The 27,033-nt window shown below is 39.4% G+C and overlaps 1 protein-coding gene across 1 annotated transcript in view; it reads left to right on the top strand.

Annotated features, from left to right (window-relative positions):
* The window catches only part of Pard3b (par-3 family cell polarity regulator beta), a 992,131-nt gene that overhangs the window by 537,517 nt on the left and 427,581 nt on the right, over positions 1-27,033 (top strand). The window contains exon 11 of the mRNA XM_050154204.1: positions 25,191-25,376. Within this exon, the coding sequence (XP_050010161.1) occupies positions 25,191-25,376 (186 nt within the window). The remainder of the gene's footprint in view (positions 1-25,190; positions 25,377-27,033) is intronic.

The following is a 27,033-nucleotide window of genomic DNA, read 5'->3' as shown; positions in this document are numbered from 1 at the left end:
TTGTAGGGTTAATATAACAACTAATCAAGCACAGCTGCTACCATGCACTGAGCACCAAATAATGCTCACCTCTGTGGTGTTTCCTGTGCTACAGTACAGCTCAGTGTTTGTAAACTGAGTGCATGAATGCACGTGTTACTAAAGCTGGTCTTGCTCCTAATGTGCATTGCACACCACACCTGTGATGGACAGTTTTAACGCAAATCAGGACATATGTAAGAATATCCTTGCAATCTTCAACAGAAGCAACCACTAATTACCGCAGCAGCATGGGACAGGATGACTTAAGCAGCTATTTTAAAGTAAATGACTATCTCTGTAAGTTATGAAGATACTTACACAATCCAGCTGTAAAGTTTACTCATGAAGACATGGCAGTTCCTAGTATTATTGTTATATTTGGAAATATCAGAGATACTTTGCAAGTATTCCTAACTGCTCCAATAGCTACAGTAGTTCGTTATAATGGTTCTCAAGAGTGGCCTCAGGGCCTGTGGTATTGGTCACCACCCAGGGACAACAGACAGGCAGTCTGTTTCCCTACAGACCTACTGAGTCAGACTCCAGGGGGTGGATGTTGAGTTTTGTTCAGCTCAGGAGAACCCAGGGGCTGGAGCTGGTGAGCGTCAACAGCCGCATTTCATACCCTATTTCTGCATTCTGTGAACAACTTCACATCCTGGGAAAATTCAAACCCAATTGAGTTGTGCCTTTTTGGCCATGCGCCCCTCATTCTGGCAAAGGGCCAGTGGTTAGTACAATCCACTTACCCAATTCAATTATACCTGATGCATTTAGGCAAACTCAGTTGTACCTGACTAATTCAAGCCCAACTCGATTGTGCCTTTAAATCTCCACACTCAATTCGATTGTGCTCAGGATTTGTTGCATGGCACCTTGTAACTTGTAGACTTAGACACAAGCCCAAGGGAAATGTTCTGGAGACCGTGGGCTTTTTGGCATCTGTCTTTTCTACTGAATTCCCCCGGTTCCACGCTGTCCCTCTTTTCCCTCCATTGGGTGCTGCAGAGTAAAGAACTTCCAATTGTCCCTGAACCATGGTCAGAGGCAGTAGTTGCCAGGGTTTTGTTTCCTTTTTCAAGAAACTGGGACAAAAAACCCACACAGATTTGCAAAAGTAGCAAAGAAATGTTATTTAAAGAAATGCAGAAGAAAAGATAAGATTTCACCTGGGAGCTACAGCCACAGAAGTAAAGATACTAAAGGGCCCCGTTACAGCACTTAGGAGTTGTGATTATTAACGGGGGTGATGAGGATGGTTCTCGGTTTTGATTGATGGGTTAAGTTTTATAATTGTTTTGCTGTTGCACGTGTCCCATGTCTACATCTGGTGTCAGTCATATGCACACCCGATTCTGCATAGGCTTCTGATGGTAAATTGGGGACTCTTCCTAAAAGTTCATTTGGGGATTCAGTTTTGTCTCACCGCACATCACCCCAACTGCTTCAGGCTGGCTTATTACCCACACCCACTCCCCACTGCAAACACGCACCCTTTACCAAAATAGAACCATTAAGTAAGAATACCTTCGTAGAGATAGCTGCTTTCGTCTCTGTCAGCCTTTTGAATGTGGTCAAGCAACCACAAGGCTGGGGGATTAATAGTCATTGCTACTCTCTGGAAAGTGCTTATACCTGAAGGATGTCCCTGATCCCTGTCAGCAGTCGAGGCTTGATAAAATGGATGGCGATAAATGATCCTGTTGGGCCTCGTTGAAACAGATGCAGGAAGAGCCAGCCGTTGTACCTGGACCGGTGGCTTCCAAGTCTCAGAATATAAATGCTTACAGCTTTGTATCCCAGGCTGGTTTTGTTGGCAGTTGACAGTGGTGAAAGGGGGTGTGCCTTGTACTCTAAAGATCTCGAGAGTGCGGGGCCTAATTACAGGTTCTTGCAAAGCTAACCGGGAAATGCTGCGAGTTTCAGTCCTACTTTTGTAGTGCAAGATGTTATGTCTTGTTAGTGGTTACTGCCACTGTGATTAGGCGCCATGAGCCTAGAAAAGGAACAGAAATTTCCTAAAAATACATATTTAAACAGCTCCAAAAATGATAATATATTGATCAACCATCTCTTATGTCCCCCTTGTCATCTAGTTAGCCAAATGTTACCAGTAATTTATACCAGCTGTTGCTATGAAGCAGCTGCAGGAGAAGTCGGACCCAGAACTCTGGGGATCATCTTGATTTCCTTAGTTGCCTCCATTTCTGTGATCAGTGTGCTCATGAAGTTGGATTTGGTGTCAGATAAGGAAATGTGTTCATTGTGTAGAGGGCATTTGACAATTAGGGCAAGAACGCGTGGTCTTTAATTGATTGCGGCTGATTTTCCAGCTGTTGCTGAGTAAAGAACACATCTGTGGAGCTGCCAGTGCGGTCCATTTCATTTGCAGAGCGTACTTCAAGATTTCTCAGCATGCTTTATCGGCTGCTTTTCCAGGAGAATGCGTGACCTTTACCAGGAAAGAAGACCAACTTAAGATCACTGGCTTTCTTTCTGAAGTTCTGATAAAACAAAGATAGACAAATAACAATCTGTTGCCTCTTACCTCTTCCCTGCCCTGTCCCTGAAGATTCTCTGGGCAATGACTTTTAAATATGTTCTCATTATTTTTAATGAGTGTGTAGACACGGGACGCATAATGCAACAGTAGATAGGTGCCCTTTCTCTGAACTTGTCAGGTATAATAAAGCATCGCAGAGGTTAAGATGCATTTTTCTTTAAGATATTATAAGTATTTAAATCAAGACCCCCCCCATGCACAGTTCATATACTATTCAACTATTGTTGCTGCCTAAGTGAGGCTCCACTGAATTCCTGGTTCTTTTTGGAAAAGGGTATTTTATCACAAATGTTAAAAAAGACAAAAGAACATTTAATATTGTTATGTCTTTTTTAAGTTTACCCGTCTCTAAATCTGCTTTGGGTGGCAGGATATTCAATTATAAAGGAGTTCAATTATGTTCCCTGGCCACTTATTGAGTTATATGAAGGACTTTTATCACCCAGTCTTTCGGTAATTAATTCTTTACATTTCTTAAAGGCTTAGAGCCTGAGGAAGGATTGCTTAGCAGCTTCAGATGTTATTCCAATTTTCTGAGAGCTTTTCTTTCTCTCCTTTTCTTTTCTTTCTTTTCCTCTCTCGTTCTTCTTTCCTTTCTTTCTTTATTTTTTTATGCAAATACCACTCTGTGGTATTTCTCAGTTACTAAATTTACTTCCAGAACTGGGGATATAGCTAAGTGCTCAGTTGGTTGAATACTTGTCTAGCATGGACACGTCCCTGGCCTAAACCCTCATCACTACAGAAGTCAAGGTACGGTACATTCCCTCAAGCGCCAGAAGTACCATTAGAACTGATGACAGCCGGACAGAACAAACTCACCTGCCATGAGAGTGTCTTTGCTGGGTGTCCATTCTCTCGCTGTGGACCCTTCCCTGGCTGGCTGGTTGTTGAGTCTCTGTGCTGGCTAGTTTTATGTCAACTTGACACTAGCTAGAGTCATTGGAGGAGAGGGAGCCTCAACTGAGAAAATGTCTCAGTAAGATGGGGATAAAGGCTTGCTTGTAGGGTTTTTCCTTAATTAAGGATTGATGTGGGACAGACAAGCTTATTGTGAGTCAGGCCGCCCAGGACAGGTGGTCCAAGGTTCTAAAGGAAGCTTATGGACGTAAGCCAGTGAGCACTACCCCCTCCACAGCCTCTGTATCAGCTCTTGCCTCCAAGTTTCTGCACTGATTGAGGTCTTGGTCTGATTTTCTTCAGTGGTGGACTGTGATGTGGAAGTGTAAATCAAATAAACTCTTTCCTACCCAACTTGCTTTTGGTCATGGTGTTTCATCACAGCAATAGATACCCTAACCTGGACAGCAAATATGGGAGACAGTGGTGCTGGATCATGGAACTAAATGCTTTTGCATCCCTGGGTGAAGTACCAACCTTCAACCTGACCGGAGGAGTTGTCCTCCTTATACCCCTTCCCATTAGCTGAGTTTTTTTACCCTTTAGACATTTGACTTCCCGCTAGAGAAAGAAAATAAATATACTCAATTCAACATGGAAAGAAAACAAGCCAAAATGCCCAAAATAGGCAGTGACAATATCATCTCCATCATTACATCAGTCCATACTTTTCTCCCATGATGCTCAAAGAGAAGTTGAGATTTTTTTGTTGTTTATTTTATTTTTTTATTGAAAAAAATTTCCGCCTCCTCCCCGCCTCCCATTTTCCCTCCCCCTCCTCCCACTCTTCTCCCCCTCTGCCCACTCCATTTCCCCTCCCTCTCCAGACTGAAGAGCAGTCCAGATTCCCGGCCCTGTGGGAAGTCCAAGGTCCTCCCCCCTCCATCCAGGTCCAGGAAGGTGAGCATCCAAACAGGCTAGGCTCCCACAAAGCCATGTACTGGCTTTGAAGACTATTTTCTTGAGCCTCTACTTTCCTCTGGAGATAATAGGACTCCGTTGTGCAATGATATTGTCTGAACTCCCGTGATTCACTGTTTAACTTATAGAATCTTTATTTAACAATTATCCTATAATAATATTTAATAATACTCTGCCATGTACTGGATAATCAAAACCATGCTAAAACATGATCCTGAACTCCATTTAGCTGAGATATGCTAAGTTCTATTGAAGAAGTGAATCTAAACAGGCCTGTCATCTGGGGGGGGGGGAGCTAACTGAGGGAAATAGTTAAATAAATTCCAAGTAGAATTTGAGAGATCAACAATGAAGGAGAAGTTCTAGAAAGAAAGAAAGCAAAGTTATTTAAAGGTCAAGGGACTACCAAGGTTAAAGAATATTCAAATCACAAAAGATTACATTCATGAGAAAGCGCATTGGGTAAGCCCTGGATAGATTCAAAGACTAAGAAGAGAAAAGCTTTTCGGGAAGTGGCAAAGCATGAGCCACAAGCAGTGGAGGAGAATCTGAACTATTCGGGAGAACAGGAAGAAACACTCCACTTCACCTATGCTGATAGTAATGTCAGCTCCTTATGCAACTGCACAAATAAAATCTGCTGTTAGGACACTTTCTAAAAGCAGCATAGAAAGCCCGTCGATGTGAACTTAAAGTCTAATAGATGCCCTTTCTTGTATGTTCTATGTTTAGAGATATGTACCATTGTTTGATAAACCACCCCTAAAAATAAAGTCTTCTTCTCATGGCTCTGTGGGTAGCGTGATTCGTGCTATGGGTGGTTTTATGAAGACTGTCATGCAACCGCATTCAACTATAGTTTCTCCAGCCTTGAAAGCCCTTGGTGGTAAACTCTCTTTCATTTCTGTCCCTTGCTGCCAGCTCTTGAGTATTGCTACCTCTATCCTTCTTTCTGGGTCTTCTCATCCTCCAAAGACTAGGCAGATCTTCTGTAACTTTCTTGGTGTTTGTAAGGTCTTAAGTGGTGTGGGTATTAATATTGATTATCAACTTTACAAGATCTAGAATGGCCAAAGAAGCAAGTCTCAGGACAGAACTATGAGCATTGTTTGGTTGGGTTGATTAAGGTCAGAAGACCTACTTTAATGTGGGCAGCATCCTTCAGTGATAGGGTCCTCTACTGAGCAAAAAGGAGTAAGGGAGCCAAGGCATCAATCAGCATTCCTCACTCTGTATGCTGTATGATCAGCCAGACTTGCAGTGTGACAGCAAACTCCCACCATCTTCAACTTCCGGACATGATAAAGTGTAACCTAAACTTTGAGCCAGGATACACTGTTTCTCCATGAATGACTTTTGTTGGCTTATTTTATCACAGCCACAAGAAAGGAACTAAGAAGTTTCCCACTGAGATTTCTGCCTTCCTCTCTTAGACATAACAAGTCTCAAGACCAGAAAAGGGGTTAGGTATAGGGAAACAGATTCTCAGTGTGGATGGAAATGATGACCCCAAAGTCATATCTCAAAGAGATCATTCACTGGAGGTTAATATGGTTACACTCTACTATATCATGTTAGCAAGCCAAAGGAATATTAGTCATGGACATGAGAACTGGGAAGAGGCCCAGGAATGTCTCTAAGTGGGTAGATTTGGATTGCTCATTGAACTTTATCATCTTAATTCCATTCAAAAAATTATTGTGTGATTTTTTACGCATATACATGTCGCAGAGCAGCTTCAACAAAAATTTCACTTACCGGGGTAGGGGCATGGAGATTAGAAGAGTAGAAAAGAGCACAAAGATGTGAGTGAAGATAATAAAACATAAAACATAGGATTGTATCAGGAGGGAGTTTCAGTGAATATGAAATCCTGCATTCAATTTCCAATTGCTTAAAATACCCCCAACCCCAAAAGGTTGGAGTAAGATAAAAAACTGCATTAACATCATACAAAGAAGTGAACATACCAATTGAAGGTTGAGGGCTACATTCTTAGGTAAATATTTTGTTACTAGAACAAGACAAGTAATGCTCAGACCCTAAACCTAAACATTCTGCTGTCAAACCATTCCCTGGGTGAAATCTGTTGTTATCTTCTTAAGGGAGTAGGAACTTAGATCCTTAGACTTTTGTTTGGGGTACAAACATACCTATTTCTCTATACCTGAAATACAAGGTCTGTATATTAGCCACACCTGTTGACAATAACCTTTAGAGAGGAACTCTCTGATCTAAATTTAGGTGGGACCTTTGTTTGAGGTAGAAACACAATAACCTTGAAGGAATAGAAGTAAGTTCTAACTCTCTGACCTTTGGTCAAGGTGGACATAGGCTCACACGTTTTGGGCCTCCACATATACACTTCTAGAAATACAAAGTTGATAAAATGTGCTCCCTTTCTCCAATATGGCTCTGCAAAAACATTTTAACCATATGGACTTTTGACATAGGCAAACACCCTGTCACTATGTCACACACCACTGTGCCTAAAGAGACATGCTTTTAACTATCATTTCCAACCTTTGAAATTTATTCTTTGAGGCAATCACACTCTGAACTGGAATAAGGACATAAGAGTTGAATTGTATCCATGCATAATACGTCAATAAATACCAAAATCATTAAATAGAAATAATTTAGAGTAAACAGACAAAAGAACATTCTTATTTATAAAAGGAGATCGAACTAAATGGTCTCCTGGGATGCGTCCTCTTCCAAACACTATGCTCTAAATTTCTGTGCATGAAGTCTTGACCTGACACTCAGTTCAGAAAGGACCTGAATTATGAATGATCTGTATATATGAATGGGCAGCAGGAGTCCTGCTCTGACGGTGTTTTTATTCCACACTTCTGCATGCCTAGGGAGCATTTGACCCTTGGGTTGCCATCTCCTAAGTAAGTGGAGAGCTAGCAAATTGCCAACAGTTATCTTTCACATGACTATATCTTTGACCTTCTGCCATGACAACACTTGTTGCCATAGTAATAGGTGCAGAGGGAGCCCCTTCTTTGGTTCTCTGCTATTGTGGCCACTGTAAGGAGTTTCACTTCTATAACTGGCATGCAAGGACATGAAGTTCTTTCTTTCTTTTCCTTCACTAGTTTTTTTCTGACCTGGAATATTGGTGAATTTTCCTAGATCTTGTTCAGTACAGCTCCTTTTTCAGAATGTAAATTATCCCATATTGACTGGTATGTTTTGGAATTTCACGGAATACTGTAGGGTAACTAAAGTCCATATAAAATTTATTATTATTTCTTATAATGAAAAAGAATTGTTCAAGTTGCAAATATCAAGTTTACAAAAACCTAAGTGTTTAGTGTGTTTTCTGATGAAGAATCACTGTGTCATATACATAGCCACCAGTTATTTCAAGCTTGTTTTCATTCCAATTTAAAAAATGACTGGATTATAAATATGCTTCATTAAGGTTTAAGTCATATTTAATGCTAAAAAGTGTTGCTTTCTGCAGTGTTCTATTAGAATAATGTGTCTGCTCAACCCTAGGGACTTGTTGAGAATTTGGCAGATACTTTCAGTATAATCACAGATACAGGGCAGCCCAGCTCCTCTTTGTACTAGACAGGTTGTTTATTATATAAATAAATATCAATGCAATTATTAAGTAAATAATTTGATGTGTTGTGTAGGCACACAAAGAAATTAAAAAAAAAACTGAAGGCTGTTGTTTTGTTGGCAGTGACTTTCTCTTCATAACAGTGACTTACTCTCTATCACCAAGATGCAAGGTCTGGAGATAGAGCCTTGACTCCAGCTGCATTACTGACTATGACTGTAAAGGTATAAGTAATTTTTCATGGTGGCAGAGTTAATAACGTGTCACTATTATTTGTTCACTTCTACAACAGAAACCAAGTCCGGTGTGCCCTGGTTGAGAGGAAAATAAAGACAAAAAAAGCTACCCCCCTCCCTGCTCAAACCCAGCCTTCATTGCCACTAAGAAACAGAGAATCCCCTCCTTAACCTGTAGAGTTCCTTGCAGAAAAGAAGCGCTGCTCTCCAGTGTAAATGCCTCTTTTCCTTTGAGAAAGTATCCCAAAGATGGTGTTGCTTCTGCTCTCTGCTCTCAAAGGCTCTCAGGGGAGTTGGCCTCCCTTATCAGAAGCTCCCAGCCAGGCAGGGGCAGCCAGCACGTGGAGAGGCCAGGGCAGGGGGATGGTCAAGGCCACTGGGCAAGTAGTGAAAGGCCCCTCACTGTGTTAAACAAATGCAGCTTCCTTCCTGGCTTCCGCAGGGGGTGGTTTTGTTTTGCACTTCTCTTCTGGCCTGAGAACAATCAGGATGCATAAAACCATTCTCCCTGTGAGAAGATGTGCATTAGATTATCATAAATCCAGCAATAAGAAGTGCAGTGGTCAATGAGAACAGGCATTCTTGGGTGAAATAAAAGGTTTAATTGAAAGTACTGTCTCAGGGGAGACAGATGATTGAGCGCAGTATTGAGTAGATGTTAATTACCACTGTTCAGAGAATGAAGGAAATAAAGGAAAGATCATTTGTTTGAAGTTTTCATTTATTTCTATTTCTTTTCAAGCAAATGTGGGAGATTGTTCTACTCATGTGCAATGTTCTTGAAACACCAGAAGACTTTCTTAGGGAATTAAAGCTGAATTTTTATACAGATAGTTGTATACTATTAAATAACAGACTAGTATATACTATATATATTATATATAATCTCTATGTATATATATATATATAGATAGATAGAGGTTCACAGTATAGTAAATTACTAAATAATTTCTAGATTACTTTTGGATGTGCTTCTCACCTTTATTTTATCCCATATTTTTAGTGCACTGTGTCTTTCTCCTTCAACTTACCAGAACAAAAAATACAAAGCATGCATCACTTTACTACTTTCTCTTCATGACTAAAATATTTCAGTCTCTCTATGTCTCTCATATTGTTTAGCCAATACCCTACTTTTGCTATGGCTAATGTCCTAGGATGATGACTCCAGCATCCAGAGAGACAAAGTCTAGGCTCAAGGACAGCCTTAACAAGAAAATAACTGGTCAGGTATCTCTCTTACCTATTTTAGTTTAAATAGTGACATGTTTGAATTATGAGTCAGATCATTCTTTCAAATCCAGTAACTATAAAAAATGTTCTGGACTCTGTATCTGTTATGCAATGGTTGAAAATGGAGAGGACTAGGAGATAGGAATATATGAAGAGTGTTGATTTAGTAGGTAAAAATAAGTACATCAGAGTCACTTTCAGTTTGTTTTTCAGTTTTATTTAGAACCAGTGTTCACTGACTGAATTCATCTTTAAAACTCAATTATCTAGGTGTTGGTGTAGATATTGTCATGTTTAATTGTAAAATTTTACCTTTAGGTGCTTCATTTAAGAAGGGTAGTTGTCAAGTAATGTCCATCGCCATGGTAATATAGAAATGAATGGCAAATTTACTTCATCTCATATCAAAACATAGGCGTGGACGTGATCAAATGAGCAAAAAAAGTAAATGTGTCATCGTCTGAGAAACTTTTGTGAGCCGTTTCCTTGCATAGATCTGTCCTTCCTTGGCAGCAAAGGCAAGCCAGCAGGACTATGCTAAGCGTTATAACAGCAATGAGAGGAGGGCACTCATTTAGCTGCTGAGGGCATCCCCAAAACATCACCCATATTCTAAGATTCCAACTGGCCACAGAGAAAGTGGTGATAATAATTCCTCTACAAATACAGTACCAGCCTGTAAAATGACTTTTATTGCAGTGCTGGAACCTAATTAACAGATTTCTTATTCTTTTTAGTGAAATGTAGCGTGGTACATGGAAAAAAGAACTCAAGGGGTATTTGTCAACTAAGTTGTTTTAAGGGTGTGGTCCATCTGCGCTTTTGATAGATATTAGTGGCATAGACATAAGTGTTCCTTGTAGCCTTTCCCGTCTTCAAAGGTTTATCTGTGTGATTAGTGCTATACTGTAGTTACATGTAAAGTATTATAGCGACTTAGATGAACATCTCAGCAGAGAGTGCAGTTAAAATGGGCTTTGGTGGGTCTCACTTCGTAGGCAGTTGACAAAATCAGTGAGAGGAGAGAGTGGACTCTGGGCAGAGAGAGTCCAGTGTAAAATCTAAGAGAAGGTATTCGTAACATGTGAATGATTGCTATTCTAAAATACATGCCAGAAAGTTCAATTTAAAAATGTTGAGAAGCTGTTTTTATAGATAAGATACAAGACACGGCTGTCACATTCCATGCCCTTTGATATCATTATTTCAAAGGGGCAGAATGGCAGAGACATGCCAACAAAGTTGATGAAGTAACGCCACAGCAAATATGTATTAGATGCATGTCCTCCCAGACACTAAATGGATTCAATGTTTGAATTAAACATAATCTCCGCCCTTGATGAGATCACAGCAGTGCAGCAGAGTTACAGTGGGGAGCATGGCAAATAATTATAAAAATAGGGAAATAATTATAAAAGTCATAGTAATGAGCAAAAGAACTTAAAATGGGAACTGGGAGCAGGGGATTTATCTACTGATGAGTCCAGAGAGTATGTCAAAGGTCTAGTCTAGATGCTGAGAAACAGAGTGCTTAGAAATAAGAAGGAAAGATTCTTATCATATTATCAGGGCAACATTCTTTTTCATTTAATATACTTTCTGTGCCAAATACATATACAAAAAATATACTTTTTTTCTTGTGTATAATTTCATGGCATAACACAAAACCTGTGGTCTGTGCCATCAAGGAAGCCCTTGACTAAAAATATCCTCTTACTAATTATGCGTAGGTGAAGTTCCCTGTTAAGTACACAGAGATTAAAATCGCATTGTTTTGGATTTCTTTTAGAAGCTGAACTTCTTGTGCTTGTACTCAATTGAGTAGTTCTTATCTATCTAGTCTGTGAACAGTCTTGTCTGTGCTGGAAAATGCAATTGCATGGCAGAGAGAAGTTGTGCTCAGCCTCCTTTTACAAAATATTAATTGGAAGTATTTTGAACTTTTAAAATGTCCACATTTGTGCACTGAGTTTTATAAGAATGTAAACAATAAATTTTTTCCCCTCACCTTTGTCTTGCTTTCATATACACATAACTGCAAGAAAGAAGATACTTTAGAAGTTAAATACTGGGACTGAAAAGATGACTCAGTGGTTAAGAATACTAGCGCTCTTAACCTGGGTTCAATTCCCAGTACCCACATGACAGCTCACAACTGCCTATAATTTCAGTTCCAGAGGATCTGACACTCTCACACAGACATACATGCAGGCAGAGCACCAATGCACGTTAGATAGATAGATAGATGATAGATCGATGATAGATCGATGATAGATGATAGATAGATAGATAGATAGATAGATAGATAGATAGATAGATGATAGATAGATAGATGATAGATAGATAGATAGATAGATAGATAGATAGATAGATAGATAGATGATAGATGGATAGATAGATAGATAGATAGATAGATAGATAGATAGATAGATAGACAGACAGATAGATAGGTAGATTTTAAAAAGAAGTTGAATACCAAGAAAAATTACTACAAAGTGAAAAGCAATGTCTGTAGCTTAGGTCACTTAACTAAGATCTACACCCCTCTGACCAGTTCCTTTCAGGAACACAGGAGGACATGGAAGGAAATCACCCCCCATTCGGCTACCTATTGCCATGAGAAAATATCACAAACCAATGAGGTTCAGACAACAGGAGAGCTCATTATGTCAGATTGAAAACACGATACCTAAAGAGAAATATCAACGCTATGTTTTATCACTGGCCTAGATAAGAGCCATGTGTTAGGACAGTGGCATCTAGTTGGTGAATAGAATTATTCTGTTATTCACTTCCTTGTAGTAGCATTATACTGCTACACTCTTGTTGAGGTGTCAGTGTTAGAGAGTCTGGGGACTTATCCATGTGAATTTATTTGACCATTCAATGTGAGCAGATGTTATATGAGCAAACACTTGAAAGTACTTGGACTTTGGCTACCTGTCTTTCATCATGTGATCAACAAGACTCAGATTCAGTGGTCTGGGGAATATGAATATGTGAATGCTCTTTGATATAGGAACATATGTATTCCTTATCAGTAGCTTGGTGGCAAGCATACCGTGCTCTGGTGCTCAGCCTCTGCTAAGTAAACTCCAGTCAACCTATGGACACATAAACACTAAGATTGCAGTTTAACACGCTTTTTGGTATGTGGTGTTTTGGGAGCAATGGTTGACTTGCAGTACACTTACTTTCCCTCATGAATTCGCTCCGGGTGACTTCTGCCTTCAATTTGTCTGTCACGTGATGAACAGTAGGAAGAGGTATTCACATTTTAATCTGGTTGAGTTTTCATCATCTATAGGACCTAAATGACTTCTTATTTTATAGCCACTTTTGTCCAACAATTAATTTAAACAGTAATTGATTTAATTATTAAGATAAAAGGCAAATTATATGTCTATCTGCAAATGGCATGTTATCTATACTAAGAATATTTTCATTACAATAGTCAACATCACTGTGAATTTTAAATGGCTGTGACCCGCTGAGATTCCTCCATCCCTGTTTGGAATTTAGAGTATTTATCTTAGCAGCAGACTAACTAGGTTGGTTTCCAGCTGTAGTCACACTAGTTGCAACTCAGACAACAGAGAAAAACACAGCGTAAAACTCCTTCTGTTTTCATCATTTGATTTTATCTTAAACCATTAACCAATTGCAAAAATTCCGTTTCTACATTCCTCCTCAAGTATGCCTTCTTTTAAATTTATTTTTAAGAATTTAATTTATCGAACTGTTTTCTTTTTAAGGAATTGCTAATAATCTTCCTCCATCGTATTATAATTAATGAACATTATTTTCTGACCTAAAAATTAGTATTTACTGAGTCTGTTTGAGAAAATTAGGAAATAGGAGATGTATTTTTACTTTGAAAATTCTTGATTTGGGAAAATGGCTGCATTATCTATTTTAAGAACAATTACACCCTAAATAATTGGTGTCTGTGCTTGGAACAAGGATTGCTATGTCGAACATTCTGGTATTTAAACTCTACTGGGTGAAGATGACACTCAGTAGCCATTATACTTCCTAAGAGTTCAATGAAAATAACCTGTAATTTGTTGTCAATAACTATTACAGAAACTTCCCAATCCAAAGTTCATGCAGGAGAGAGAGTTAAAGGAAGGAATAATAGGAATGAGGAGGAAAGGGAAGGCGGAGGAAATGTTATAGGAAACTGAACTTACTCCTGTTCTGCTTCAGGAATGACTTCTAAATGCTAAGAGCTTCAGACTCCGTGTCTTCCATGTATGACATGCAGGCTTCTATGGTAGTCTGTGCTTGATACTCATTGTAATGGTTTTGTTCACAAATCATGATGAAGAAATAAGGAACAAAAAGGTTTAACCACAGTTCTCTAAGGCATCTAAAGCCTTGCTGGTGACCTGTGAGATTTACCCCTAGAGCTTTCTTGTTTTCTGTTCTAACCCCTGGACCTAATATTCCCTAATACAAAATTTCTTAAATGCATGGTAGAGAATATTTTCTTAAACAGTCTCCATGCAGTGATGTGCTCCATAGTGAGGTGAGTAAGGAACTCTTGTCCTTTGACTAAAAGAAATGATGGGTGAAGAGACACGTACCCATATTAAGTTGTTGCTATCACAATGTTCCATAATTATCCCCAAATTGTGATGTGTACAATCAAACGTTCACTTGTGGCTCGCATATCTGCAGCTTAGATGATTGTCTATCCTGGACTCAGATAAACTTCCTTCAAAGCTATGAATGTATCCCTGCGCCCCAATATCTCCCAGCATCCTCAGACCACGGGGTGCCTGAAGCAGGTGTGTTGCCTTGTGAGAGAGGCTCTCCCCCCCCACTCAAAGACTCTAAACTACGCTGATTAGAAGACTCTCTTGAGGCTCAACACATCTTTCTGCAGAATTTTATCATAGAAAATTTCCACATTCTTCCACGGGACTTGAAGAAGTTTTAGAGGGAGTCTGTCTGGTTGGTTTAGTTCGTTCCTAAAAATAGTATAAACAGAGACTGCTCTTCCGTTTTCTGGCCACCCAGACCAAATAGTCACCCAAAAACTCTATTAATTACAACACTGTTTGACTGACGGCTCAGGCATATTTCTAGCTAGCTTTTGTATCTTAAATTAACCCATTTCTATTATTTTATATTTTACCACGAGGCTTATGGTTTACCGGTAAGGTACTCCCATCTTTCTCCTTCAGCAGCTACATGGTGCCTCTCTGACTCTGCCTTGTTTCTCTCTGCATTCAGTTTAGTTTTCCCACCTGGCTCTGTTTTGTCCTTTCTATAAGCCAGAACTTCTTTATTAGCCAATGGTAATAAAACATATTCATAGCATTCATAGGATAATCCCACAAAAGAGCCTTATTTGGATATAACCAAGGCCAGACAGATCTTCTCAAGAGTGCTGAGCATGCTGTGACCCTACTGTGCAGGTCTCCAAGGATGTTCCACGTCAGTCAGTGCAGCTTCTGCCTCCCAAGCTGTAGGCAGGATGGTGAGGAAAACAGGGCAGGTCCTATGCCAGTGTGCTCAGCCCTGTTTGATACTGGCATTTGGTTAAGGTTCGCCTCCATCCTTGATGCTGCACTCTTTTCAAGAGGTTAGCCTGGAACACCAAGTATTTCTAATCCAAAAATGTTGGAAGTAGATTACCTAAGATCCCAGCTTCTAAATGGGCTACTCTGTCTAGGATTGCAATTCCTTGTAGATAATTGAATGATTACAATTATACATTTGTTCTTGCATCTTTCATTCATAAAAAAGCATGTGACTAGGTGGCTCAGCTGGTAAAGGCAATTTCAGCACAAGCCTGGTAACCAGAGTTTGTTCCCTAGGAGCGCATAAGAGTGGAAGGAGAGAACCAGTTCCACAAAAGTTTCTTATTTCCACATGTCATATATCCACCCTTATCCCCACCACACACACACACACACACACACACACACACACACACACACACACACACACAATGCAATTTAAATATTTTAAAGTGTGTATACTTGTGTTTCAACAACTGAATTATTATATGTAAAATATTTGTGGTATTTGGGTATGAAATGGATTTTTGTTTTGAAACACAGTCTCACTATGTAGCTCTGCCTTGCCTGAAATGTTCTGTGCAGACCAGTCTAGTCTTGAAGTCACAGAGAGTTGCCTTTACCTCTCTAATACTGGGCTCAAACTTATCTATCTTCACACCCATCTCTCTGATCTACTTTTATAACATGAAAGAATAAACACAAATCAGAAAGACCCATCATTTCTCAACACTAGCAAAGGCAGCTTCTAATTAAAAAAAATGTAATTATAAAATACCAACATATATACAAAAAGTATTATGTACATTTCATATTTATTAGTTATTTTAATAAAAATAAAGCAAGTATTATAAATATGATGAATGGTATACTGTATGATGCTCTGATGTCTTTTATTATTTAGATTTACTTGTTTTCAGAGGAGGAGATCACTGTAGTTGTTTTGTTTGTTTGAAACAGACTCTCATGGAGTCCAGGTTTGTCTGAAACTGCTATGTAGTTTGGGACTCTTCAGCCGCCTTCGCCTAAGGATTACAAGTACGCCATTCCAGATATAAACGCTAATGCTGACTTTGTTTACCTGGTGTTTTAAGCTCTGATCCAACATTACATTAAGGTAATTTTATGTGGCACAGGCAGTGAAAAATAGTTGTTATCAGATCCTTGTTTTGGGACGTTAGTTTAATCTTTTACTTATCAAAATCTGACTTTTTCTGGCATGTTGTTCAGGTAGCTACTCTTATTACTTTTGCTAATCTGCTCCTCTACCAGCTTTTAGTGAGAGGGGATGCTTTTCAACAAATAGGAAAAAAATTCAAAAATGAATAATTTCTACAATTTTCTTCACCCATGTCAGTGGTTAAAATCTAATTAATATGGATAGCTGTCACCTTTGAAAGATCACCATAAAGATATAAATTTAAAATGGTGACTGTTGAACCAACTATAATCTACATTTATGTTTTTCTTCCTTTGAAAGCACATGCCGACATTGCCTACATTTTGCTCTCTGTGGCGTTTCTCCTACTTCTGCTAACATTGACTCATCTTGTTTCATTCTAGGCAATTTAGTTCAGAGCCATGAAAACATAAACACAAGTAGCATTATACAAAAAGAATAGGTTATAGTAAGGAATATATGCATAGATATAGATATACACATATGTATGTAGGCAATAACAATTATTTCTAAAAACAGGCAATGAATTTGAAGGAGAGGCAGGAGGGATACATAGGAAGATATGGGAGAGAAGGAAAGAAAGGGGAAAATTATAATCTCAAAAAATGGAAAAAATAAATAAAATGATCAACAGCAAAACATCACTATAATCTCTTGTTCTTTGTTGAAAGGTATACATTTCCCAGTGGGAAAAATAATTTAAAAAATTATTTGCCCCCATGAAGATCACCATGTTCTGCTAATTTCTGTCCGTGCATTGAAAGATGTGGGGAAAGAAAAGTCACTTGCCATTATTAAAATGACATCCTCGGGTCCCAACTCACCTGTCTTGTGCCTGCTCATCTTAGGTCTTTTCCATTTCTTTACTCTTGAAAAGACAATCAAAATAAAATGCTGTTGGGAAGAGCCTCTGACCCCCACTGTAGGAGAATGCTCACATTCTGAATTTTATATAATCCAATTGACCAAAAACCTTTCATGCTTATAATAGCAACCTAAGGCTTTTTTAAGAAAATTAAAAAAAAAAATCAGAAAATTAAGTGTCTTTCAGGAATCCTATCCTTTCACTGTTGTGAATTTTTTTATTATTACAAAAGTTTTATCCTTTAAATTTATCCTTAGAATTTACTTAGGCAAAAATTAACAATAGTTAACAATAGTTAAAATATCCTGGCAGAAACATCAGGTGTAACTCTTTGCTCTCTATATAAAAATTACGTTCGTTCTTTTCTTTAAACCCTTTGCTTGAGTTTTTGTAATTGACAAAATGATTGTATGTGAAACATAATTCTTGCATAAAATAAGCCGCTCACAACACAGGCTAATTACACATTTGGGAGCAAGGCAGAGACATTCAGATTTGCTCCTGCTGAGCCCCAAGCATGGCATTTAATGAAATGAGGGCCATAAAAGGTTCAGCATGGATGCTTTCAGGTCTGGCCTGGGCTTCTGGGAAATTGAGCATTGGCCCTGTGGGCTGCTGCATTCCCCCAGGATTTAAAAGGCTGGGTTATTACCTCTTGCGTGTGTGAATCAAGCACCACTTTGCAATACAGGACATTTGTGTGTCTAGAGATGGCCCCATTTGAAATACTCTTAAACTAATAACATCGATGCCTCCCTGCCCATCCATCTTCCTGCTGATTTTCCTGCCTCTCACATGAAAAGATTACTTTGGGTATTTGTTTTATAGGCGGGGTTATGTACAACAAGGTGTATGGAGACACCTCCAGTTCCTATTTCTTGTTCTTAAACACCACCTCCTCACATAGGATAAGTAAACAGAAAGAGGCTTCCATGTTGCTCCAATGGTTTGACGAACTATGTGCTTTGTAAACTGGCCATTTTGCATATATGGTGTTCAGTACATAGAATATGCTTGGCGGAAAATTACTGAAAGACTGTAATTTGCAAAGAGTAACTTTTGTGTCATGTTAGAGTAGCCACAACTCCTCTCTGAGTTCCAACTGCAACAGGTTATTTATTGTCTGTATATCTCTGCTCTTCTATTTCCATTCTACATATACTCTGATGTTTCAGATATACATATATATCCTTTAATAGGATATAGAATATATAAATAAAATTACAGAGAATTAAAAATTAAAGAAGTAACTGCGTTCGAGGAATAACATGTACCATCTTATATCATCATCCATCATGGTATGTTTATCATCCTATGTGATATATATTATAAACATGCTATACTATAGGAGCTTGAAGATAATTTTTACAAAAGAGGAAAAATGGCTAACATTATAACTGGTTGTGAGAAAACATTAAAATACCTTGTAGAATTGGTTTAAACTTCATTTGCAATTTTTTTGCATTTGCTTTTTTTTCTTTCTTAGTTAAAACAATGTTTACATGATATTCATGGATGCAGTGGTTTCAAAAATGAAAACTACAACATACTATTTGGCTATGGATTCAATCTAGTACATTGTACTCACAAAAATAAAAAACCCATAAGGTTTAATAGAACAGCATAGAAAATACCAGAATGAATTTCAGTCTTGACAAGTATTATCTAATAAAACTTTCTGTAAGTGTGCTTGTGTGTGTCTGTCAAGTCTGTCTGTCTGCATGTGTGCATGTGTGTCTGCATATTTTCATATAGGTGGATGGACCAATAGATGAATGTATTTAGATGAATAGACAGATAATATAGCTTTGGGTACAGGATCACAGTGCTTCTAAAACCTTGGTACCATGAATATTTCTTTGTGATGCTGAATTTCAATCTGAGGGAACTGATGGAGTTTAAAAACATAAACACATGCATACAATATGTACATACCACATGCAGTCGAGAGAATTAAATACCGCTTACAATAAATCTAATAACATGTATTATGTACAGTTTCCAAGTAGGGTAGATAAATAGGTGTCCATGTGTACACACATGCCTTTAAAGGTATCTTTTCCATTCCCAAAGTTAGCAGTATAATGATGTAGAAAACATTTTTATATGCCATACCTTCTTTCTACAAACATTCCTTTCATAGTAATTCAGTAATATTGGAAAGACATAAAATAAAAAGGAAATGGCAGCGCTCCTGTTGGAGTAAACCTCGACCACTACTCTGGGGACACTACATAGTGCAGAATTCTTGTGTCCAGCCAGACAGAGGGGGATGGCGTCTGTGTGTGTGCAGCGTGTGTGTGGCACAAGTGAAGCATGAAGCACACTGCACACAAAGTTTGCCTCACATCTTATGTCAATATTATTTTATACAATTGTATATATACATTTAATAAGTAAGAAGTAGCAATCATGTTACTATAGCTAGCTAGGTGGACTGTACTTGATGGTCACATAGTTTGGTCTTAGAGTCTTGTACAGAAGGATGTTGTACCAATTAATGTAGCATTTCCTTTCATATTCTCAGCTCTGCTCATCTCACAAAAATTGAATACTTGCCTTCAGGAATCCGCTGTCATCTAACTGTAAACACAGGCGAATGTATGACTGTAATCGTCTATTTTAACCACATGTTGGTCATGAACTTGTGTTCTGAAGACCTGCCCACTTGCAGGGTGTTTATTGTCTTGGGACTTGGGAACATATATCATTAGTAGCAATGTAACCAACAACATCTATTATACTTTCTAGACCCAGGCATTTTTTAAAATCTGGCTTCATTTGGTAATGTTAATTCAAGACCAGTGGTTTCTCAACTGGATGTAATTCAATCATAGATGATTTCTGACAATGCCTGCGGCCTTTTCAGTTAGCGCAGCTGGTGCAGAAACACTACTGAGGTTATAGGGATGTAGTTAACTACAATGCATAGGACAGTCCCACAGAGCCCCAAATGTCAGTTGTGCAAAGGTTGAGGCCCAAACTGAGTATTCTGTGTAGTTAGTCCCTAGCAAGTGCTGGTACTTTGAATTTAGGAATACATAGTGGGGGTATTTTGAGTATCTATCGCAGCCTAACGTTGGGACTGTTGAGGACTTTGTGTCCAGAAGCATGACCTCAGTGAAAAGCTATAAAACATAACGAGAAGGTAAATTAAAAGTGTGGCTCACAAGCTTCCCCTACTACACTAGTATTTTTATGGGGAGTTGCAGCTATCTGTAGAAGGAAAAGGCAGGGGTCCTCCTAACGCAGGTGGGAGGATATCTTGTTGAAAAGCCAGGAAGCCAGGAGCATCTGCAGTCGGAATGTGACATTGTCCTCAGCTTGACCACGTCTCTGATAACCTTCATCGGAGCGACTGGAACAGGCCATTGCCTTCTATTCCTCCCATTCACTGCAGAACTTTGCTTGACAAGGTTTGAGCTTAATTTTTAGAGCTGCTTGTTTGAACCAAGTATGAGGCATTCGGTATATTGATTTTTGTCTCTGTACATTAGGTAAAGGGACATTTATTTCTAAGAAAGGAAATGGCTGTGTTAACTCCTGTAATGGCTTCCGTCACCCCTGGGAACTCGCCATCATTAGAAACCACTAATTATGACTGTAGCCCGTTAGAGCATAGCAAAGATGGGAGGCGTAACTGGAGTTGGTAGAGAATATAAATTGCGTATCACTTTACCTTCATTGTAGGAACCTGTCGTGAAATGTCCTGTGACTATGTGATGTCATGATGGGCCACAGCTCTGGGACACACAGATGTGTAGTGGCGCAGTCGTAAAGGGTCAGTCTGCCAGGCACGCTGCTCACACTTGTAATCCCAATTTACAGGAGTTTCGGGCTAGCCTGAGCTACAGAATGAAAACCTATCATTTCAAAAAGAAAAGAAAAAAAAGAGAAAAAAAAGATTAAAAAAGAGACAAAATAAACCCAGAAATGGAAAGTAAAGTTGTGATTACCGGGGGATGAGGAGACTATAAAGGTATTGGTCAAGACGTACCAAATTTCAGTTCACACAGGAGTGATCTAGAGACTGCTTCATTACCTGGATGGTGACTATAGTTCTTAGAGATTTCTGGAACTCTTAAAATTCACTGAAAAGAGGCTTAAGGGGTATTACTGCCACTACCTTCAAAATATGTATCTGAGGTAATGCATATGTTAATAAGTTCACTTTTTTTAATGTATACATGTTACGTATACATGTTTACTATGTATACATTGTGTGTGTGTATGCGTGTGTGTGTGTGTGTGTGTGTGTGTGTGTGTGTGTTTACGTGGTGCTCTGGATCCTAACTAATGTCTTTATGCTTGGACAGCAGGCACTTTTAAAAATTAAATTAATTGATATATATATTAAACCCTAGCTGGTTTCCCCTCCCTCCTCTCTTATCATTCCCTCCCCCGTGTCTCCTTTGCTCCCCCCCCCCCACCAATCCATCCCTCCTCTGTTTCAGTTAAGAAAGGGGCAGGCCTCCCATGGGTATGAACCAAGTATGGCATATCAGGTTTCAGTAAGACTAAGCACCTCCCCTTGTAATAAGGCTGGGCAAGATAACCCAGTTTGAGGAACAGGGTCCTAAAAGCCAGCCACAGTATTGGGGACAACTGCTGCTCCCACTGTTAGGAGTCCTACAAGTAGACCAAGCTACACAACTGCCGCATATATGGAGAGGGCCCGGGTTAGTCTCATGCAGGTTCCATGGTTATTGGTTCAGACTCTGAGCATCTATGAACCCAGGTTAGTTGATTCTGTACGTTTTCTTGACTCTGGCTGGTACAATCAGCAGGATTCCCTGAGATTGGCCTAATGTTTGGCTGTGGGTCTCTACATCTGTTTCCAACAGTTAACTGGCTGAAGGCTCTCTGATGACAACTGGGGTCCTCAGCAATCTGTGGGAAGAGCAACATATCTTTAGGCATCCTATGTTGACATTTGGGTCTACCCTAGGTCTCTGGGCCATTCAGACTCCGGGTCCCAGCACTCCAGGCACTGTCAGAGGTAGAATCACTGTTGTGGCATGGGTCTGATGCTGGACCTGTCATTGGTTGGCCACTCCCGCAATTTCTGCACCACCCTTATCCCAGCATCTCCTGTAGACAGGACAGACTGTTGATCTAAAGTTGTGTGGCTGACTGGTGTCTCAGTTCCTCCACTGAGAGACTTCTGAGTCATAGGAAATGGCCAGTTCAGACTCCATATCCACTGTCAGCAAGCATTTTTTTCCACTAAACCATCTTTCCAGCCTTGTATTCATAAACACATAATATACACACTATAAATATATACATTTATCATTTAATAATAAATTTACAGCATGGCTGGTATGATCTGTAATCAGAGATCATGGAAAATTTCAGTTCTTTTGTGAAAATGTCTATAGAATATTAGACATGTAATAAACAGTTCATGACCTTTTACTAAAAATAAATATAATTGGAGCCAGGAGTCATGCTGCCTGGGCATCACAAAGCTTCAGTATTTGCAATTCTTGTGATCTGGTAGCAAGGTGCCTGGCTACTATGCACCATGATTCCTTCATCTTTAAAATGGCGCTGACAACGAATAAACCTTTAGAGTCACCGTGAAGCTAAGTGTTTTAAACCGTGTCAGGTACTCGTAGTGGGTCAACTCCATCATCGTTAGCCCTTGGCTTGTTGTTTTTATTGTATTTCTGGCTCTCACAGGTCAGGAACTTAACTTTGAAATGAAAAGGTAGCCATAATTCAACATAGTCTCTGTTTCTGCAGTTAGATAACAATTAAAAGTATGAGTACGCGTAAAACAATCATGGCTGTCGGTCAGTCATGGCTGTCAATCTTACTCGTCAAGTACAGTTGTCAAGTGAAACCTCCTTGATCATGACTTGTGTGAACTGAAGGTGCAGTCATACACCACATGGTATCACACGTTACACACTTGCCGCACACAGTCATGTATCCTAGGAGTACATTTATCTGCTCACGTCCCCATCTAGAACAATGTAGAACTATATTTCTAAAGCAAATTACTTCTTTTAAAACAATTTTCTGTTTGTAGTAGCCAAAGAACTTTCTAGTTTTTCTTCCTAAAATATTCAGAACATACTGTGAGAACAATTGTCCTTTAATTTATAGTTTGTTTCTGTATAACTTCATTAGACTTAAGTTAACCCAACCCCAGAGAGGCCCAGAAACACATGTGACTGTAAAATGTCATGTATTCTAAATTAGGCAGATTGGAAGACAATGGTGAAGGGTATGTTTACATTTACTGTTGAGCTCTGATGTTCCAATGAGGGGGGAAAAAACAAACCAGAAACCGGGAATGGTAACTTTGATTCTAGTCATGAGATTGTTGTTTCCTTCTTAGCCAATACAATGACGAATATACATATATATGCATATATTATATGTGTATATGTATATATGCATATGCATATATAATACATTATAGTATCTATATAAACTTACAGTAGATTTATTAAATTAAGCAACAAAGTTTCCTTCCTTTGAACAACCTTTTGTCAGCGTATTGCCAATAAACCTCATTCACAGTGGAAGCAATTGAAAGAATCATTTTTTTACAAGTTAAATGTGGGTTCTTGTCTTTTTTGTTCAGAGTTGAAAATGTCAGGTCAGTGGATCTAGCTATGATCAGACCCCTTAATCCTGTTTTAATTATGGGTTCTCTGCTACTTCTGATTTTATATGGATTTGAGACTGACATTCAGACATTCATGACAATGTTTTAAATACACAGTATTACAGAGGAGTCACCTCAAAGCGACCTTAAGATGAGACTCTCTAGACATAATTACAGAGAGGAAGTAACTGCTGCCCTAGAATGAGTGGATGGTTTTTAGGAATATCTTATTTTCAAATTTTCCAGCTAAGCACTGTGGTGCTTGAAGAGGTGCGGGGGGGGGGGGGAGGATGATGCAATGATCATGCACAGCATGCTCAGATTCTCATGACTGTGTGTCTGAAGACCCTCTGTACCACATATGACTGACCACATACTTCTCCCAGGAGAGCTGGCCCATAAGCCTGCCTTTGCCACCACATTCCTGGGAGACTAGTTTGCTAGTGGGTATATGTGTCATTTTTCAGAGATCACATAAATATTTATTGTGCATAATTACTTTTTATGGCAGTCTAGGAACCTATTTACTTTTAGGGGACTCTGCTAGACAATGATATAAGCTTACCACTTGATTTTTGATAAGATGAATTTGAATTCAATAATAGCCATTAAAAATGTTTCTAAACTTTAAAATGAAAATTTCCGTGTTTGGGTCCTATTGATACTCTTCACTAATGCTATAGTTTCCATGGCAAAGTATATATCTTAAATTATAAGTGTAATATTTCTCCAAGCTTTTCACAAAGTTCTGTATTTTAAGCTCTGCATCTTCATTTGCGAGATGAAGATGTGGAGAGTGAATGATCTCTAAGAATCTTCTGCAACCTGACGTTCGCTGAGTTTAACATCCAGCCTATTTTGTTATTTTATTTTATTTTTATTTTTATTTTCTTTTTGGTTTTTTTAATTTTTATTTATTTGTTTATTTATTAAAGATTTCTGTCTCTTCCCCACCGCCGCCTCCCCTTTCCCTCCCCCTCCCCAAATCAAATCCCCCTCCCTCGTCAGCCCAAAGAGCAGTCAGGGTTCCCTGCCCTGTGGGAAGTCCAAGGGCCACCCACCTCCATCCAGGTCTAGTAAGGTGAGCATCCACGAAACTGCCTAGGCTCCCACGAAACCAATAGGTACAGTAGGATCAAAAACCCATTGCCATTGTTCTTGAGGTCTCAGTAGTCCTCATTGTCCACTATGTTCAGCTAGACCGGTTTTAACCCGGGCTTTTTCAGATTTTGTTATTTTAAATATCCAACCGGGTTCCCAAAATGTCTGCAGAATGTTTAAAGTTGTACAACTTGACCTCAAAAAGTGGCCTCTTTTTCAGCCATAACCAGATTCTATACCCAGAGATCGCTTTGCTGTGTGGCAGGCATGGTGGTAGCATCTTACAGAGAGATAGAGAGGTAAAGCGACTTGCCTTTATCTGCCAGGAAAATAGCTGTTAGAGGTCCAGCCATTCCGTCTTGTCAACTGCATCTGCTTCAGTCATCCGAGAAGGTGAACTGATATCAACCCTCCTCTCTCACTCTTCCCAACAGAAAGGAGAACCCGACTGCTACATGCTCTCCCTGGAGGCAAGCGAGCAGCTCACCTTGGAGATCCCCCTAAATGATTCTGGCTCCGCTGGCCTCGGAGTTAGCTTGAAAGGGAATAAATCCCGAGAAACTGGAACTGACTTGGGGATTTTTATCAAATCTGTCATCCATGGAGGTGCTGCTTTCAAGGTAAGGGTGTGTGCTTGCCTGGGTGCTAGTACTTGGGGATGTAACTGTTGTGCTTGAACCCAGAGAGAGGCCATTGCTAAAAGGATGGGATCTATTGAGACTTTCCTGCTGGACGCTGTAAGTGTGTGTGAACAGATCTGAGGCCAGTTCCTTGTTTTCATACTTCCTAAAATAATTCTGGAAGCTTATCATGATTCCCATTCTTTTGATTACTCTATTAAGGGTCCTTTGAATTTATAACTTGGCAGAGTAGCCCCTAAAACTATGCCATCAGAAAAACAAGACTGAAATGAGTTGACATCAAGGCAACAAATGAGAAAACTGTGCTTACAACAAAAGAAAGAAGCAAGCAAGCTTAGTGGGTTCTAAGAATGACTGTAGAATAAACTAAAAGTCATCCATCACTCTGTGTACCTGAAGATAATCACAGTGCACCGGACATATTTGCCTTCCAACACTCGAGTAAGCTGATTCAGTTCCTGAAAGACAGAGAATATTATGGCCATACTTTTTCACATTCGGATGGACGGAGACCAAAGCTATTACCATGCCACTAATCCAGCACTGCCCCTACTGGGTGTCCATGTGACACTGTGGCCAAGGATGTTCACTAGTTGTCTCTCGTTTTGTTACCTGCAGAACCTAGTCCACAAGGGCCCTAGGGATTAAATAATGAATGCGCACAAGAGATTGAGAGGAGCAAAGTGATCATAGAGAGGGAAAGCAAGTCCCTAACCACCATCTCCTCGTGCCATGGAATGGTATTCTAGCATCCTGCTCGCATCTTTCTCTTGCTCTGTAAACACAGGCAAACTAATCTTCCGAGCTGGCCCCAGTGTCCTCATTTAGGGAGTCAGTAAAGTTTGTAGCGCTTATGTGTCCCTACTATTATGATGACTAGGACACAATCCACATAGAGCAGTGGTTCTCAACTTAGGGGTCACAAACCCTTTTGGGCTTTCATATCAGCTATCCCGCATATATATTTGCATTATGATTCATCAGTAGCAAGATTACAGTTATAAGTAGCAATGTAATTTTATGATTGGGGAATCGCTACAACATGAGGAACAACATTAGGAAGGTTGAGAACCGTTGACATAGAGTCTTTGGCTCCGTGTCTACCAAAGCCTCTAATGCCTGTTAACCATTGCGAGTGGGCTCACTGTTGGCCATGTGTGCCCCCTCGCACACCAAAGCTGAGGATGCCTATTTAGACTTTACAGGAATAGCCAGGTCTTATCCTTGCTTTGTTTATCACTCTCTCCTTATGTCTCCACTTCTACTGTTCCTTCAATTTAGACTCTCAGCTGATGTCTTCTTTCTTGGAACAGTGGGATTTGCACTATGGGTAGGCAATTCTTTAATTTATTCTCCAGCTCAGTTAGCTTTTGTCACATGATCAATAATTATAAAAGTTCTTAATGAGTAAGCTTTTATTTTGCTCATGGCTCTGCAGGGCAATTCCTAATGGTGGTGGAGGTTCTGATGCAGGCTGGGTGTTTTCTGTCACACTGTAGATCTGTAGGAGGAGGGCCCGCATATTCGTCCCGGCCGTGGTAGCCTGGAAATAACCACACAGAGATTGTATTCATTAAAACACTGCTTGGCTCATTAGCTCTGACTTCTTACTGGCTGACTCTTATATTAATATAAC

This window comes from Alexandromys fortis, unplaced genomic scaffold, assembly GCF_014885135.2.
Source record: "Alexandromys fortis isolate MF-2015 unplaced genomic scaffold, M_Fortis_MF-2015_v1.1 scaffold_40, whole genome shotgun sequence".
NCBI lineage: Eukaryota > Metazoa > Chordata > Mammalia > Rodentia > Cricetidae > Alexandromys > Alexandromys fortis.
This window is presented reverse-complemented; position numbering and strand designations above follow the sequence as displayed.